The sequence below is a fragment of the Cynoglossus semilaevis genome, chromosome 17 (genome assembly GCF_000523025.1).
Source record: "Cynoglossus semilaevis isolate Cse_v1.0 chromosome 17, Cse_v1.0, whole genome shotgun sequence".
NCBI lineage: Eukaryota > Metazoa > Chordata > Actinopteri > Pleuronectiformes > Cynoglossidae > Cynoglossus > Cynoglossus semilaevis.
In genome coordinates this window covers 10708535-10724353 of record NC_024323.1, presented here as the reverse complement: position 1 = coordinate 10724353, position 15819 = coordinate 10708535, and the positions used below count along the sequence as shown (strand labels likewise).

At 41.3% G+C, this 15819-nt stretch overlaps 1 protein-coding gene across 5 annotated transcripts; it reads left to right on the top strand.

Annotated features, from left to right (window-relative positions):
* The first annotated feature begins 2993 nt into the window (after positions 1-2993).
* On the top strand, positions 2994-14908 carry pecam1a (platelet and endothelial cell adhesion molecule 1a). Of its 5 annotated transcripts, XM_017040610.2 has the most exons (16): positions 2994-4762; positions 5111-5461; positions 5568-5591; positions 7088-7381; positions 7502-7798; positions 7882-8145; positions 8265-8546; positions 10893-11192; positions 11276-11554; positions 11769-11901; positions 12037-12104; positions 12496-12549; positions 12929-12976; positions 13106-13162; positions 13924-13946; positions 14500-14908. In XM_017040610.2, the coding sequence occupies exons 2-16, from the start codon at positions 5401-5403 to the stop codon at positions 14671-14673; spliced, it is 2358 nt and encodes a 785-aa protein (XP_016896099.1). In that variant the 5' UTR covers positions 2994-4762; positions 5111-5400; the 3' UTR covers positions 14674-14908. The 5 variants fall into 5 exon arrangements, 3 of the variants coding, with proteins under 3 accessions (XP_016896099.1, XP_016896098.1, XP_016896100.1); XM_017040609.2 differs by having other exon boundaries at positions 2994-5461; XR_001761415.2 differs by lacking the exon at positions 2994-4762 and having other exon boundaries at positions 12929-13007; positions 14503-14564.
* The last annotated feature ends 911 nt before the right edge of the window (positions 14909-15819 follow it).

Below are 15819 nucleotides of genomic sequence, written 5' to 3'. Positions count from 1 at the left end.
AAAATATGTTAAAATGTCAGGCCTTGTTCCTCCAGCTGTATCAGTGTCAGTATTTACACAGGGACATTCAACAGTGGCAAAAACAAAAGCTCAGAGTTTTTCCCATTTTTACCAGGGGAGCCACACCTGTATGGCAAGAGCCAGGTTTTAGAAAAGTTCTAGCCACTAGAGGGCTGTCAAAATTAACTTCTTCATCACATTTAAAGAACAATTAAAGTTTTCGTTTTGACAGAAAAATACCAAAACATTTTTCTCATATATAAGAATGTTCAATCTGTACATGATTATTCATGATCAGGATTAGTTGTGATTAGCATTGCCTCCCCAGCAGATGGCGTGCTTAGCAAATGCCTATGTGGCCCTTTGCCAGGAGTGGGCTCTGAGCCACAGCTTGTGTCCCTGGTTGAGCTGCATGTCTCTTGTCTTTGTCCCCTGAATGAGCCTAATGTTCATATTGATTGTGAGAGGGCTGAGTCTGAGGCTCTCACATGCCCTTAAACTGAGAAGGGACCTCGGGGTTTGAACTGGGTTAAGCTTTGAGGTTAAATGCATGCTTTAATCAAACCTATCCTGATTAACTGAAGCAGCTCTGCTCTCTCGGGGGGAGGTTAATAACTTCACTGGCTGACAGTTCACAGAGTGCTGGGAATCTTGTGTATGTCGGGTCAAACCTAATAAGTAAAAGTATGAGCGGAGAAGAAGAAGCAACTAAAATCTATTGAGTAAATATCAGGCCAGGAAGTCAGGAGGACTAAAGGCCTGTGTAACAGATGATGAAACTTCTCTCCTACTTTTTCTCACTGCTGTGTAGAAGATTCCTGACTACTGTGTGTCAGCAATTTACTCTGAAGACGAACCAATGCCTCTGCCTATGATAAATGTGAGCCCCAAAAAAGAAAGCTCCCCTCTGGAGAGTCTTTGTTCTGAGGAGGATATTTACAGTTTTTCTTCAGCCAAACACTAATGTTTCATGAGGCTGGATCATGAATGGCCTAGAAAAAAACAACTTTCTCCAACTTCAGTTCAATTTCCACCTGTAGCAGTGCTGCTCAGAGTTACCTATTACTGTTTGAAGGGAAAACATTTTTTTTTAAAAAGAAAAAGTAAATACTGAAAATAGGGATTTAAAAAAAGAAAAGAAAAAGTAAATACTGAAAATAGGTTTACAAGTATCATGCAACGTGAACTAGTTTCTGACAAATTCTAAATAATAAATATATTCACCGGTGTCTCATCGAGAAACAGATCATGTTGCATATCATTTGTATTAATATTTTGATTTCAGTATTTCAAGGCTAAAACAGGGTTTCACCATGTTGTATTTGGGCTGTTTGATGCGTGAGGTTGGACATGTGATTAATTGGATTTTTCATCTTTTATTATGCTGTCCTTCACACATGCCCAGAAGAAGATATGAAAAGATTTTTTTTTATTTAGTTGCGTTCCATTTCACCTCTGACTATTCTTAATAATACAAGGAAAAAAAGTAACATAAAAAAGTTTGTTTTACTGAGCTGTGCATGAAAATACCTCACAAATAAAATAAAGGTATTTTCTTTCATTACACAAAAATGATTTTTTTAATGAAACTATTAAATGCTTTTACAAATTTTTTTTTTTTTAATGAAACTATTAAATGCTTTTCATGCACAACTCAAGGACAAAGTATTTCCATGTCCCACAGAGAGCAAAACTACCATGTGAAGACAATAAACAATTTTAACACGTCAGAGTCACTCTCTGACTGATAGTATCGGCCGATTATCGGCTGATATTAGCCTAATTATATAATATCTGTAAAAATCGTTATCACTTCTTCCTATAAAACCCAATAACGCAATGCCCAGTGTCCCCAAATGATGTGTGCTCTAAAAATAGTTTTGGGGATAAACGGCTGTATATTAAAGTGAAAGTCACTAGATGGCAGCATTGCGGCTCATTGTCTTAATCTATTTTAACAAATGAGATTGTATGCAGAAGGCCGGTTCCAGCAACATAATACATTGGTTTCTAAAGATAAACCGAATAAATACTACGAGGCCTTTATTGGTATCAGGAATTCAGTGTTTGGAAAATATCGTCATTTTGAATATCAAAAATCAAGGATCTCAAACACGGCACCACCTTGGGGTGAAGATGACCTTAAACTGTAGAATGACAAAACCAAATTTTAAAACCTGCTGTGAAATATGGAAACATCTGACGTAGAAACACTGAGAGGCTGAGCTCACACAGCTGTATCCTTCCCTCCTGGGGAGTCTCAGACGGAGTTGTCCGTCCACAGCATTTCCTGTGGTGCAGGCAGAGACTGACCGGTGCAGTGTTGGCTGAGCCTCCATGTTCACAGCTGTGAGAGGTTCACTGGTAATAATCTGCACAAAGAAGGAGTGAGCATGACTGTTCTGTGTCACATATGTTTCACTGTCTGACAGGAACTCTGCTGCTGCTGCTGCTGCTGCTGCTGCTGCTGCTGCTGCTGCTGCTGCTGCTGCTGCACCAGGTCCTAGAGCAGTGTCCTGATTTGCCTGTGGTGACCCTGAGAGAGTCGCAGCAGAAATCCTGTCACAGCTAAGTCTCTTACATCATCTATTATTGATTGGAGTGACATGAGTTAGGCAGAGCAACAGGAAGAAATAGAGAGAGAGGGCGAGAGAGAGTGCTTTAAAGAATATAGGACATAAAGATAATATGTGGAAAAGATTAGGATGTGTAACAATTGCAGATTAAAGTGAAAAAAATTCTATCTAACGATCTGCTATCTATGTTTCTTTATACGGCATTGTGCTTATATTTGATTCCACTACTTCTTTTATATATATATATGTGTGTGTGTGTGTGTATGTATTTACTATTGTGAAACGTACCACTGCTACCTCCTTTTATTCCTTAGTAGTAGGTGTATGCATGTACTTCATGTATGTAATTGAGTAATTCCAGAACTCTTTAGTCAGGTAAGAGAAGTCATAAAACTTTGACTGTAGAGTTAGACTTCCAGAACTCTTTATCTTTCGTCAGGTAAGAGATGTCATAAAACTTTGACTGTAGAGTTAGAAAAAAAAAATTGTTGTTTATTGACGTTATGGATACAGCAGCCTAAATGAATGTTATCAATGTTAGATATTAGACTGTTGGATCGGAGCCCAGTGACAGTCACGTTGGCCCAGAGTGAAGACTTAATCACCAAACCATGGAGACTCTGAGTCAATAATGTGACCACGGCTCCCATCAATCACATTTTTATACACTGACATAAATACATGTCAACACCACAGGACCACAGGAGTTTTACAGAGCCAGCTGTCACTCTGTTCAGAGTGAAGAGAAAATAAAAATGAAACTTAAGGTTTAAAATGACGTTTAGGAGTCACTTCATTTAACTGCATATGAATCTGGGATTACTTTTTTTTATTAAATCCAACCGCCCACTGTTGTCTCTTAAAAACCACATTTAAAATAACAAGTTCTTTACAAGGTAGGGGGCAGGGGGTGAAAAAGTTCTAAGAAAACTGAAAAGGAATCTTTATTTATGAATATATAAACGCGCTCCTGTAAATAATCTTGATACGTTTTTCAGCCAGCGATGTTTCCATCAGAGAATATCTTCTCTGTAAAGTTCTGCAGGATCTCTTTTGCATAATGTTATAATGTTATATGTGTGTGTGTATATATTGTAAATATATGTGTGCATAAATATATAAATATATGTAAATATATACACATACACATAGAACTGCTTCCCATCCAGGCTCTGTTATTCAACACTTGATTATATATCAACTTAGTTTCTATTGGTTCACGTGTGTATGTGTTAAAAACAAAGTAATCACTGCTTGGTTTGGCTGTTTTCAACCCACTGAAAACAAGTGGTTGTTTACTGTCAGTGTGGTTTTTTTTTCTGCTCTCATCACAGCATGAGGTGTTGCACAGTATTTTGCACCGTGACGTGATTCAAGAATCAAACGTGAACCAATTTGACCAGGAGGAAAAACCTGACAGTTTTACAACCCAGTCCACAAATAAGAATATGCTTTCACAACGAGGGTTCCTGTGAGCGGACAGGGTTCTGCTGTTCTGAGAGGGTTCTGTCTGTCGCTCACAGCACACCTTTTTTTTGACACTGACAGCCACAGGATTTCATGGTTTGATATGTGTTTTATTAGCTTCACATCTGCAGTTCCTCTCCTGAAACTGCTCTACAGCTTCATAGAAAAGAAAATATATAAATATATTTCTTTTCAAATCTAGAACAATTGAAAGAGACGAGAACAGCTGCAGACTGGGCTGCAGGGGAGTGAAAGCTGCATATTTAACTGTATGTTGATCTTTAGCGTCTCCTAGTGGCCACATTGAAGTAGTACAAGGAGCTGTATTTTTTTTCCAAAGGTAACTGCAACAACATTTGCAACAGTAGTTAAATATTAGGTATGTTTAGTAATAAAGTAGCTGCTCCAGAGGAAGAAGAGACATGACCTTCGGTCCGTTATTCTCTGAGGGAACAGATGTTGAGATCCTGCAGCGAGTAAATGCACTAACTGTGATAGAGTAATGATACTTATGCTTGTTTTCTGGAACACTTGGATTTCTGCATGTGTGTGTGTGTGTGTGTGATCTATAAAAGATCACTACACTCTCTGCAGTTACAGCCTGGCATTAGCTCAGATCTTAGTTTGTAGCCAATAAATGATTCAGCAGCTCCATCATGGTTCCATCTCCCAGTTTTAGGCGGAGGCAGCTGAGCGCTGGGGAGAGGATTAAACATGAGGTATAAGGTACTGGGCAGGAGATTGTATCATTACTCAGTATGATTCCCCGCAGTTCAGTAAAGAAACTGCAGACGATATTAACTATTCACGAGTTGAGCTTATGGGCTGGGCAAAGTAGAACACTTCCTTTAGGTCGAGGCATAAATCTGAAAGTTTTGTTCCTTTAAGTCCTTCTTTGAAAAAAAAAAAAAGAAAACCAATTTATTTCCATGTTATTTTTGTTATTTGCGGGGAAAAACATATTATTCTGTAATCACAACATCATTATTAATGTGAATCTGCTAATAATAGCCCTGTATTTGTTATTATCTGTACATTCTCTTACTGTTGTTTCTCATTCACCAAAGTTTTCCTGCCCATCGTCCACTAATGAAAACACTGCAAATACAAAATTGCTGAGGAAGTAACTGGCATTTCCTGACCAAGTCAAGCAGCAGAAGGCGCACGGATGATAAGACAAGGAGCCCTCACTGTTTCGAAGAAAAAAAACCCAACCCATACTTAGTGGTTGACACACTCCACCTCTGCCTTCCTGTGGCCCTTCCCCTGTTCTTCTCGTTGTCCTTTGCTGCCCCTGCCCTCTCGCACCACTGCATTCACCGTTAAATCTGAAAGCAGTAAACCCAAATCACCCAGGATGGATTTCAGACCCCACGACTTTCTGCTGCATCTGCTCCTCACCATCCTCCAACTTTTGGGTAAGAACATTTTTTTATCAGAAAGATAAACGTCTTGTCCTTTAGTCGCAGCAACCATTTGACAATCATGTCTAATTTTTTTCTCTTTTTTTTCTTCCTATTACAGCAAACGGTGCACGAGGACAGTCATGTAAGTGTAACTGCAAACTCTACTGTGTATATGTATGTATTTTATTTATCTCAAGTCAGTTATCTGACATCAACGTGTGATTATTTAATTTATATTTCTTGCAAAAAGTCATGCCTGCAGTAATGAGATATCGTATGGAGCACTTCTCACCTACGTTTTATTTTCATGCCTTGGAAGAAAAACATTGAGGCTGTTCCTTAGATTAGATTGGATTGAACTTTATTGATTCCACTCTGTGGGAGAACTCCTCATCGAGGAATTGAATCCCTGTCTCCCACGTGACAGGCGGGGATACTCACCACTGTAGTGACCAGGAGCTTCATGTGAGGGAGCTGGAGTTTTACCTTTTGAATAGTTTTTAGACTATGAAAATGAATTAAAAAATATATGAAAATATATAAATATATATATATATATATATATATGTATATATATATATATATATATATATATACGAGTGTATCTTTTTAAAGAAATTTTTTTCAAATTCCCAACCAACTAATGGCTGTCTTTTTGGCTAACATTTAACTTTTTTGCTAACATTTGGATACATCCACTTTTTTTTGTTTTTTAGCAATTAGTTATTTAGGTGCTAGCTTATAATTGTCTCTCAGCTATTTGTTGGCTACCTTTAGCATTCTTTTAAACTTTAGTTTTTATTTAACTTTACCTACCTTTTGGTTGCTTGCATCTAATTATTAGCTATTTATATTTTTGAATAAAGTTTATCCATTTCTTGGGAATCTTCTAGCCGTTCTCTGGGTAATATCATTAAAATGTTTTTATATAATTGCCTTAAAAATTGCATTTGTCACATATACGGTTATACCAAATACAATATTAAGTGAAATTAGATTTTGTATCTGCGTTCACTTCAAACAGAGACGATGAAGTGAATACGTACATGTAAATAATATAGGTATAAACATTTTAGCTTTTTTCTTTAAGGACCAATGATAGCGTTTGTTTTTTTTTTTTAATGTTATGAATGTGAACTGTGGCTGTTTGTAAAGTGAGGCTCTGCCTTTCACTCTCACTGCTGTCACCGTACCTCAGTGAAACCTGCTGCTGTCCACTCCAACAGGCTTCTCCTGCAGGATGTTGACTAAGTGATTGTTTTGAAGCGGTTGAAGTGGGTTACACGGTGTTGTTGTTGCTGCTGAAACAGAGCGGGAGAACAATAAATCAACACAGCTCTGGGGGGGGTGGAGGTGGAGGTGGAGGTGGGGGTGTTGAGGCTTTTTCCTTCCTTCAGCAGCTCCTGCTTACTGTGTGGTAGAGAGAGGGTAAAAGAGCAGCTTCACCTTCAGCCTGAGAGGGAAAACAATAACACTCCCTGACTTTTGCACTGTTTTATAACCTCGGTATATTGTGTTGGTTTTACATCAGGGAAAAAAAAACAACATCTGCTAGCTGTTAATGTCTGTGTGTGTGTGTTAAAAAAAAATCTCCTAGCTGTTAATGTCTGTGTGTGTGTGTGTGTGTGTCCATGACAGTGTACATCATAGACAATGTTGGCCTCTGGATCCTCCCTGCCAACACTGTGCCCAGTGGGACGTCAGTCACCCTGCAGTGCCAGGTCACCGTCAGTCACGACAACACTGCACACCTGAGCCACACCTTCCAGCTCAGGCGTGACGAGGTTCTCATCTACAGCATCACCACCACTGAAGATAAGGTGACGTTTGAACTGACCCCGTCCAGGGCTGCCGACTCTGGGAGCTACGAGTGTCAGGTCACAGTCAAGGAAAAAAGCCAGAAGAGCCACAGCCAAAAGCTGGAGGTGACAGGTAAACCATCGGAGGAAAAACAACATTTCAACCATTTATCTGGAACTGTATGACTGCAGTTTGAGGAGGTTATAAAAGTGAAGAATCCACAGCCTTCTGTGTTGGATTATCTCTCCTCAGGTCTCCAGACCCCGGTCCTGAACCTGGAGACCAACACACTCTACGAGGGTAATGACTTCAAAGCCACCTGCAGAGCTCCGGAGGAGAAAGGATCCCTCGTTTTTCGATTCCTCCGGAGGTACAGAAACGAAGAGCCTCAGACGATGAAAACAGTCCCAGCCACCGGGAACTCCTCGGAGACCACGCTGGTCCTGGGTCAGGCCGGAGACTACTCCCTGTACTGCGAGTACGATATCACACTGGTTTCTGGGACCAGGCGATCCAATCACAGCAATGAGGAGCATGTGATCGTCAAAGGTGATTCAAAAGGCTGCCTTACTTCAAATAACTACTTAGAATAAATATAGGCGTGCGGCTAACTCTTCTCTGTGTGTTTGCAGTACTGACAATCAAGCCCGTCATGAACGTGCTGCCATCGTCTAACGTCTACGAAGGCGACCTGGTGGAGGTGGTGTGCAGAGTTGAGGGCGCTGTAAAAGACGTCCATATTTACCTAACGAAGAACAAGAGGATCCTGAATGAAACCTCCTCCTCCATTCTCCGACACGTATTCAGAGCACAGGAAGGAGATTCTGGGGAGCTGGTGTGTAAGACGGAGTGGAGAAATGTGCAGAAACAAAACTATTACCCATTCACAGTCAAAGGTAAATACAGTACAACACATCTGTGTCAGTAAATATAATCCTGTACGAGCAAAAAGACAAACTCCTCTGTGGGGTTTTTGTTTGTTTTGTTTTTTTTGTTTTTTTTTTGTTTTTTACAGAGCTCTTCTCAAAACCAAGACTGGTTCTGGAGCCTTTAGAACTTTTCGAGGGAGACCGCATGACACTGACCTGCACCGTCACTGTTTACGTCCCTGAGCGGATCAGCCAAGGAACCCTGCAGTACACCGTCTACAAGAACAACGTCAAGATAACACCTTCTCAGAGCTACATCACCATGGCACATCCCAGCAACAACGGAAACTACACCTGTAAAGCCGCGGCTAACTTTCGGTCGCACAGTTTCATTAAAGAAAGTCAGACAGTTGTGGTTGAGGCCAAAGGTGAGGATTACTGTTAGGTCGAGCGACTGTCGTTGACTGCTAGCACGTGCATGCTGACATGCGAAGTCAAGACGTTGTTGTGCTTCACTAACGAGGAAAGGGTAAATTAATGAACCTAGGAAAACGTTTATAAAAAGAGAGGCGTGGTTAAATTTCTACAGAAATGTATAAAAATAAATAACATTTTTTATTCTTATAACTACAAACTACCAATGCAGTTCTGAAGTCTTAAGTGATGAAGAGAAGTATATTCGTAAAATAAAGCACAGAGCCACATTGTTTTGTGGAGCTGCACACCCCAAAACTTTAAACCTGCCCTCTCGTCTCAGAACGAGCTTGTAGTTTGGATTCAGCTACTTTTGTGATGTTGATTGTTTTCCTTGCACCGTCTGAACGACTACTTCCTGTCCTCTGTAGTTATGCTCTCCAAGCCAGTGTTGAGCGTGGTGAACGGTACGCTCATATTAGGTGTACATCATAGACAATGTTGGCCTCTGGATCCTCCCTGCCAACACTGTGCCCAGTGGGACGTCAGTCACCCTGCAGTGCCAGGTCACCGTCAGTCACGACAACACTGCACACCTGAGCCACACCTTCCAGCTCAGGCGTGACGAGGTTCTCATCTACAGCATCACCACCACTGAAGATAAGGTGACGTTTGAACTGAACCCGTCCAGGGCTGCCGACTCTGGGAGCTACGAGTGTCAGGTCACAGTCAAGGAAAAAAGCCAGAAGAGCCACAGCCAAAAGCTGGAGGTGACAGGTAAACCATCGGAGGAAAAACAACATTTCAACCATTTATCTGGAACTGTATGACTGCAGTTTGAGGAGGTTATAAAAGTGAAGAATCCACAGCCTTCTGTGTTGGATTATCTCTCCTCAGGTCTCCAGACCCCGGTCCTGAACCTGGAGACCAACACACTCTACGAGGGTAATGACTTCAAAGCCACCTGCAGAGCTCCGGAGGAGAAAGGATCCCTCGTTTTTCGATTCCTCCGGAGGTACAGAAACGAAGAGCCTCAGACGATGAAAACAGTCCCAGCCACCGGGAACTCCTCGGAGACCACGCTGGTCCTGGGTCAGGCCGGAGACTACTCCCTGTACTGCGAGTACGATATCACACTGGTTTCTGGGACCAGGCGATCCAATCACAGCAATGAGGAGCATGTGATCGTCAAAGGTGATTCAAAAGGCTGCCTTACTTCAAATAACTACTTAGAATAAATATAGGCGTGCGGCTAACTCTTCTCTGTGTGTTTGCAGTACTGACAATCAAGCCCGTCATGAACGTGCTGCCATCGTCTAACGTCTACGAAGGCGACCTGGTGGAGGTGGTGTGCAGAGTTGAGGGCGCTGTAAAAGACGTCCATATTTACCTAACGAAGAACAAGAGGATCCTGAATGAAACCTCCTCCTCCATTCTCCGACACGTATTCAGAGCACAGGAAGGAGATTCTGGGGAGCTGGTGTGTAAGACGGAGTGGAGAAATGTGCAGAAACAAAACTATTACCCATTCACAGTCAAAGGTAAATACAGTACAACACATCTGTGTCAGTAAATATAATCCTGTACGAGCAAAAAGACAAACTCCTCTGTGGGGTTTTTGTTTGTTTTGTTTTTTTTGTTTTTTTTTTGTTTTTTACAGAGCTCTTCTCAAAACCAAGACTGGTTCTGGAGCCTTTAGAACTTTTCGAGGGAGACCGCATGACACTGACCTGCACCGTCACTGTTTACGTCCCTGAGCGGATCAGCCAAGGAACCCTGCAGTACACCGTCTACAAGAACAACGTCAAGATAACACCTTCTCAGAGCTACATCACCATGGCACATCCCAGCAACAACGGAAACTACACCTGTAAAGCCGCGGCTAACTTTCGGTCGCACAGTTTCATTAAAGAAAGTCAGACAGTTGTGGTTGAGGCCAAAGGTGAGGATTACTGTTAGGTCGAGCGACTGTCGTTGACTGCTAGCACGTGCATGCTGACATGCGAAGTCAAGACGTTGTTGTGCTTCACTAACGAGGAAAGGGTAAATTAATGAACCTAGGAAAACGTTTATAAAAAGAGAGGCGTGGTTAAATTTCTACAGAAATGTATAAAAATAAATAACATTTTTTTATTCTTATAACTACAAACTACCAATGCAGTTCTGAAGTCTTAAGTGATGAAGAGAAGTATATTCGTAAAATAAAGCACAGAGCCACATTGTTTTGTGGAGCTGCACACCCCAAAACTTTAAACCTGCCCTCTCGTCTCAGAACGAGCTTGTAGTTTGGATTCAGCTACTTTTGTGATGTTGATTGTTTTCCTTGCACCGTCTGAACGACTACTTCCTGTCCTCTGTAGTTATGCTCTCCAAGCCAGTGTTGAGCGTGGTGAACGGTACGCTCATATTAGGAAAACCTTTCCAGCTTCACTGTCACAGCGACAACGGCACGCTTCCCATCAAGTACACCCTACAAGGTCCAAAGGGGTTCGTCGGGTTCGTGATGGTGACCAGGCCGGAGCAAAAGGCCATCTTTAACTGCCCGCCCATCTACAAGAGCTCAGACCTCAACAAATTTATTTGTCACGCAAATAACAGCCCACAAAGGCCTGTCGAGTTTGGATTAGTGTCGCAGCTGTTCCAGACGACCAAAATCATAGGTTTGTTCATTCGTTTTAACAAACTGATGTTATCGGCATCAGGTGGACTGACAAAAAATCAGATCTGATTTTCCTCTCCGCAGAACCCGTGTCACAGCCTGTGTTAACCATACACCCCCATATGGGGGACGCCTCTGAGGGTCAGGACCTGACCCTGAACTGCTCCGTTCAGAGCGGCACTCCTCCCATCACCTTCTCCTGGTATCACACTGAGAGAGGTGCTCTCACCACTCAGACCTCCAAGAAACTGGAGCAGTCCTTTCACATACGCAACATCAAGGAAAGTCACAAGGGTGGATACTACTGCAGGAGCGACAACGACGCCAGCCACACCAAGCAGAGTAACACCGTCACTGTCAAAGGTGGGTTTTTAACGTCTGCCTTTTAGAAGTTGATCCGCTGTCCTTATATATTTGCCCAACAAATTATTAAATATTTTACTTACATTTTTATTCACATTGAATTCATTTAATTGTGGTCTACTATCTATCTATCTATCGATCCCTTCCACCAGCCGTCACAGGTTTGTTAAACAATCATCAATATATTTGACTCGATGCCTCTTGTGTTGTGCAGTCAGGTGGGCCGGCTGGAAAAAAGGTCTCGTCGCGTTCTTCTGTATCCTCCTGGTCCTGGTGCTGATCATCGTTGTCGCCTTCAGGAAACGCCTCCGTCAGTTCAAAAGGAAACAAACAGTGGAGCTGTCGGTGTGAGTGGCTGTTACTGTTACTGTATGTGCTGAGAAGATGGAGTGTTACAGTGCTGTAATAACTCTAAGTACAGTGGCGCCCAGGGAACTTCCTGCTTTAATAGGCTAATTGTCTTTGTGTCGACCTCGCCACAGGAAGTCGGCCGGCACCAAAGTGGAGCGACTGAGTCTCACTCAGGCCGACATGATGGAAGCTGCAAATGGTAAAGCTACAAACAAAATATATATATACATGATTATCTATAACTGGTTCAGACCTTTTTTGAGACCAAGGACTCACCTCCTACTATATATTGTGTATTAATTGTGTTAATTTTATTTTATTATATTTTATTTTATGAAGTACAGCTTAGTACAACATACTGTATTTCTTTTTTCCTCTCTGTTAATGTCTATTTGAGGGTCCTCAAATACAAATCTTTGGAAGAAAAATGTATAAAAACAACAAAAAATCTCATTAAACAAACATTTTACAACACCCTCCAATACATGCACAGACTCTCTATGGGGTCACAGTCCCCATGTTGATCCACCCAAGTCTAAAAATCAAGGATATCCTGAATAATCTAATCTGATCTTTTCCTTTCTGTGCAGTGACACCGGGCATGATGGGTAAAAGTGTTTGGAGCGAACACGTTTCAGTCTCCGGTGAGTGAAATGAACTGTGTTTTGTTTTATTTTGTGAATTTTATAACGTGTTTAAAAAATAGTGGATATACTAGTGTTAGCCCAAAGGTTAGCCCAAACAAAGCAAACTTTTTGCCAACATCCTCAAATCAATTTTGGTCAGAGAATACTTATCCAAATTAACACATTTAAATAATTAATTAAAATAACTAAATAAGTAACTACTAACCTGAAGTTGAAAGAAAGTTGTCAAAACATTAGCTTATGGTTAGCCCAAAATGTGACATATTAAGGCAAATGACACTAAAAATTAAGAAGTTTATTTCCACCATGTTCAGCATAAATTGTCTTTTTAAAGAAATTCAGCTTCATACATGTCAGTGTGTGTTCTGTGCTCCAGAATCTGATGATCAACGCAGCGAGGCGGCAACTGACGCTGTATATACAGGTGAAGAGCCGACAGGCAGATGCTAACGGAGGTGAAACTGCCTCTGAGTCTAAATATTACTTCTGGGTGAATTATGACCCTCTGGTATATGAAAATATGTTTGTTCTTTTTGTGTTTGTTCTCCATCAGGTCCAGAAGAGAAGGGAACAGACGTCATGAAGAACGACATGAGGAACTCCAAACATGGTAGACTTTCCGTCCTGCTCTTTATTCAAATCACTTCAGCTGTATGTAATGAGGAAAAAAAACTAGGCTATTAAAAAAAAAGGCTACAGCAGGAAACAGGGTCGGCCCAAAGTGTAAACACGTTCATTGTTGTTTAAAAGAATGTCCCATGAAAACGCAGCGCCCATTCTCCAGGTGTCCACTTCCTGCTTAAATCAAAGACAACTTCCTGCTCAACAATCAGAGTGGAGCAGCGGTTACATCCGCTCAGGCAGAGTCAGCAGTGTACGCCATTGTTCGATAGTCCACAGGGAAACGCTGGTCCATTGTTTAGTCACTGGGTCCTAACTACGGTGCTCTGGCAGTTTTTGCGTCATCACATGTCACACAGTGATGCAGCAGAAGTGAAACAGGAGGCGTTGAACTGTTCTTTATTCTTCATTTTATTTCAGCAACAAAAATGAGTCAGAATCTTTGTATAATTCTGGGACACTTTTAAAATCAGATAAAGATAAATAAATAAGTTATAAATGTATTCAAGTTTCTGAATTTCGGCAAAAGGTTTTGATTCAGCGTTTCACAAAGGACATTTCAAAGGCTCTGGATTTCTGTCCTTGGACGTTTGTGACCTGGAAACAAAGACAAATGCAAATACAACATTTTACAATTAAGTAATTCTCTGCTGCTTACTGACGTGTTCGGCCTGAGACGTGTCGATTTTTTTGTAAGCATTTCCTCTGAATGATTATTTCCTGACTTTGTTCTCTGCTTTGTTTTCGCAGATGATGCAGAACAGACCGATGGTGTAAGTAGCAACACCTCACCCCTCTTCACACCCTCCTCTACCACACAAGATATTTTATTTAATTTATTTCCCACTCATAATAATTAATTGTGCAGCATCTTTTTTTTTAAAGAGAACTTTATTGATTCCACACTGGGGAAATTGATGTGTAAACAGCAGATCTGCTGCAACAGGCTGCCCAACAGGAGGCGCCAAGTATGTGGTTCCTCTGGGGCTCGAGCCCGGGACCTTCTGCCCGTAAGGCAGATGTGTAAGGAGGCCTGATACACTAAGGAACCTTTCAGCAAACTTACTGTCAACCTCAACAATTATAAGCCAGGAGTCCAAAACTCCTGTATTTTTTAAAATTCATTCATTTATTTTATTTTTAACTATTTTTATTTTAAATAATTTATGTTATGGTTACAAGACATTTTTACAGGATCTAATAAGTAAAGTAAATATTTTCTGCTTGTTGTGGTCTAGTCTAATCAATATTAGCAATTCTCCTTTTCTTTCATGTGATTTACCTTTAACTTTAGAGCCTGTTTTTTTTCATCCTGTCTGTCTTCAGCAGGGGTCACTCCAATATGCAGAACTGAATCAGAATATTGGTCACCATGGCGACCAAGGAGACACCGTAGACCAGCACATTGAGCATGTAGACCATGAAGGACACAGCGACCAGTCTGTCCAACAAGACCACCTGGTTGAGACTGAGACCGACCCGGCCGTCAACGGAGAATGAATGAAACCATGACCAAGGACCCCCCCCCTGCTGACTGGACGTGAATATTTATTTTTCCTTTATTTTTCCAGCTTTTTTTTTACTCTGATGCAGCTGGAGAAATCACATGATACTGAGGGGAATTACAAAATGTGTTTTTACGGGGAGGTGGGTTTAAACGGGGTACAAAGACAGACTGCACAGCAAATTCACTTGCTTTGAAAAGCAAATAAAACGTTTGTTTCACTGTTCAAAATTGAATTCAGTGTTAATATTTGAATTTGACATGAGTAGAATATAAATGACTAACCTCAGAGTCACAGGTGAGGATGATTGTGACTATTATTTCCTTATGGAGGAGTCTGAGAACTCTGCTTCAGCCGCTGGAGAGCAGCCATCAAGCAGTTGCCCCATGGAAACAGTGTCACCTTGTGTTGATCAAAAATATTAGCTGCACTTTCACTGTGTTGCTGCTTTAACATTGCATCGTTTGCATCATTTTTGACATATTTTATATATAAACTTCTTGTTAATAACTCATTAAAAACATTATAATAATCATTACACACTCTAGTCTGTCGGCTCGAACAGCGTTTTGCATTAGCTAGTGATAGCAGCACAAGAACTGTTGAGGAATGTTTAGATAACAGTTTTCGTCATGTTGTAACAGTTCATTTCACTCTGTGCATGTTTGTTTTTACAGCCCAAGATACAGCAGTTGTTTTAAGGTGAAGCTCTGCGGATTCTAAATATAATGCACTGAAACCTAATTCCGAAGTTTACATTGGGTTCAGTCAGTTTACGGCAGCTGCTGTCGACGTGTGGATTATGAGGATCTGCCTCTTTTGACAGGAAGCTCTGAGGATCACTGAGGTGTAGATTAAGCCCGTGTTACAGCTGACACCGGAGCTGACAGCAGCAGCTTGCCGGCGTTGCGTTTTCATCTCCATTCTTAGCTCAGTCTGAGGTATAGATTGGCCTGAACACCGAGTTTTCCTCTTCATTATCTTTCTGCCTCCAGTGTGTGTTGGCGTGAGCGTATGTGTCATCCATCCCAGTTCACAGCGCTGTCCTTCCGCTGTTCCCTCCCACAGCAGCCTGTGGGTATTTTATCCATTACTTACGTGCACAATGTGTGTCAGCAGGTTGTGGTACAGCGTGTGCTCT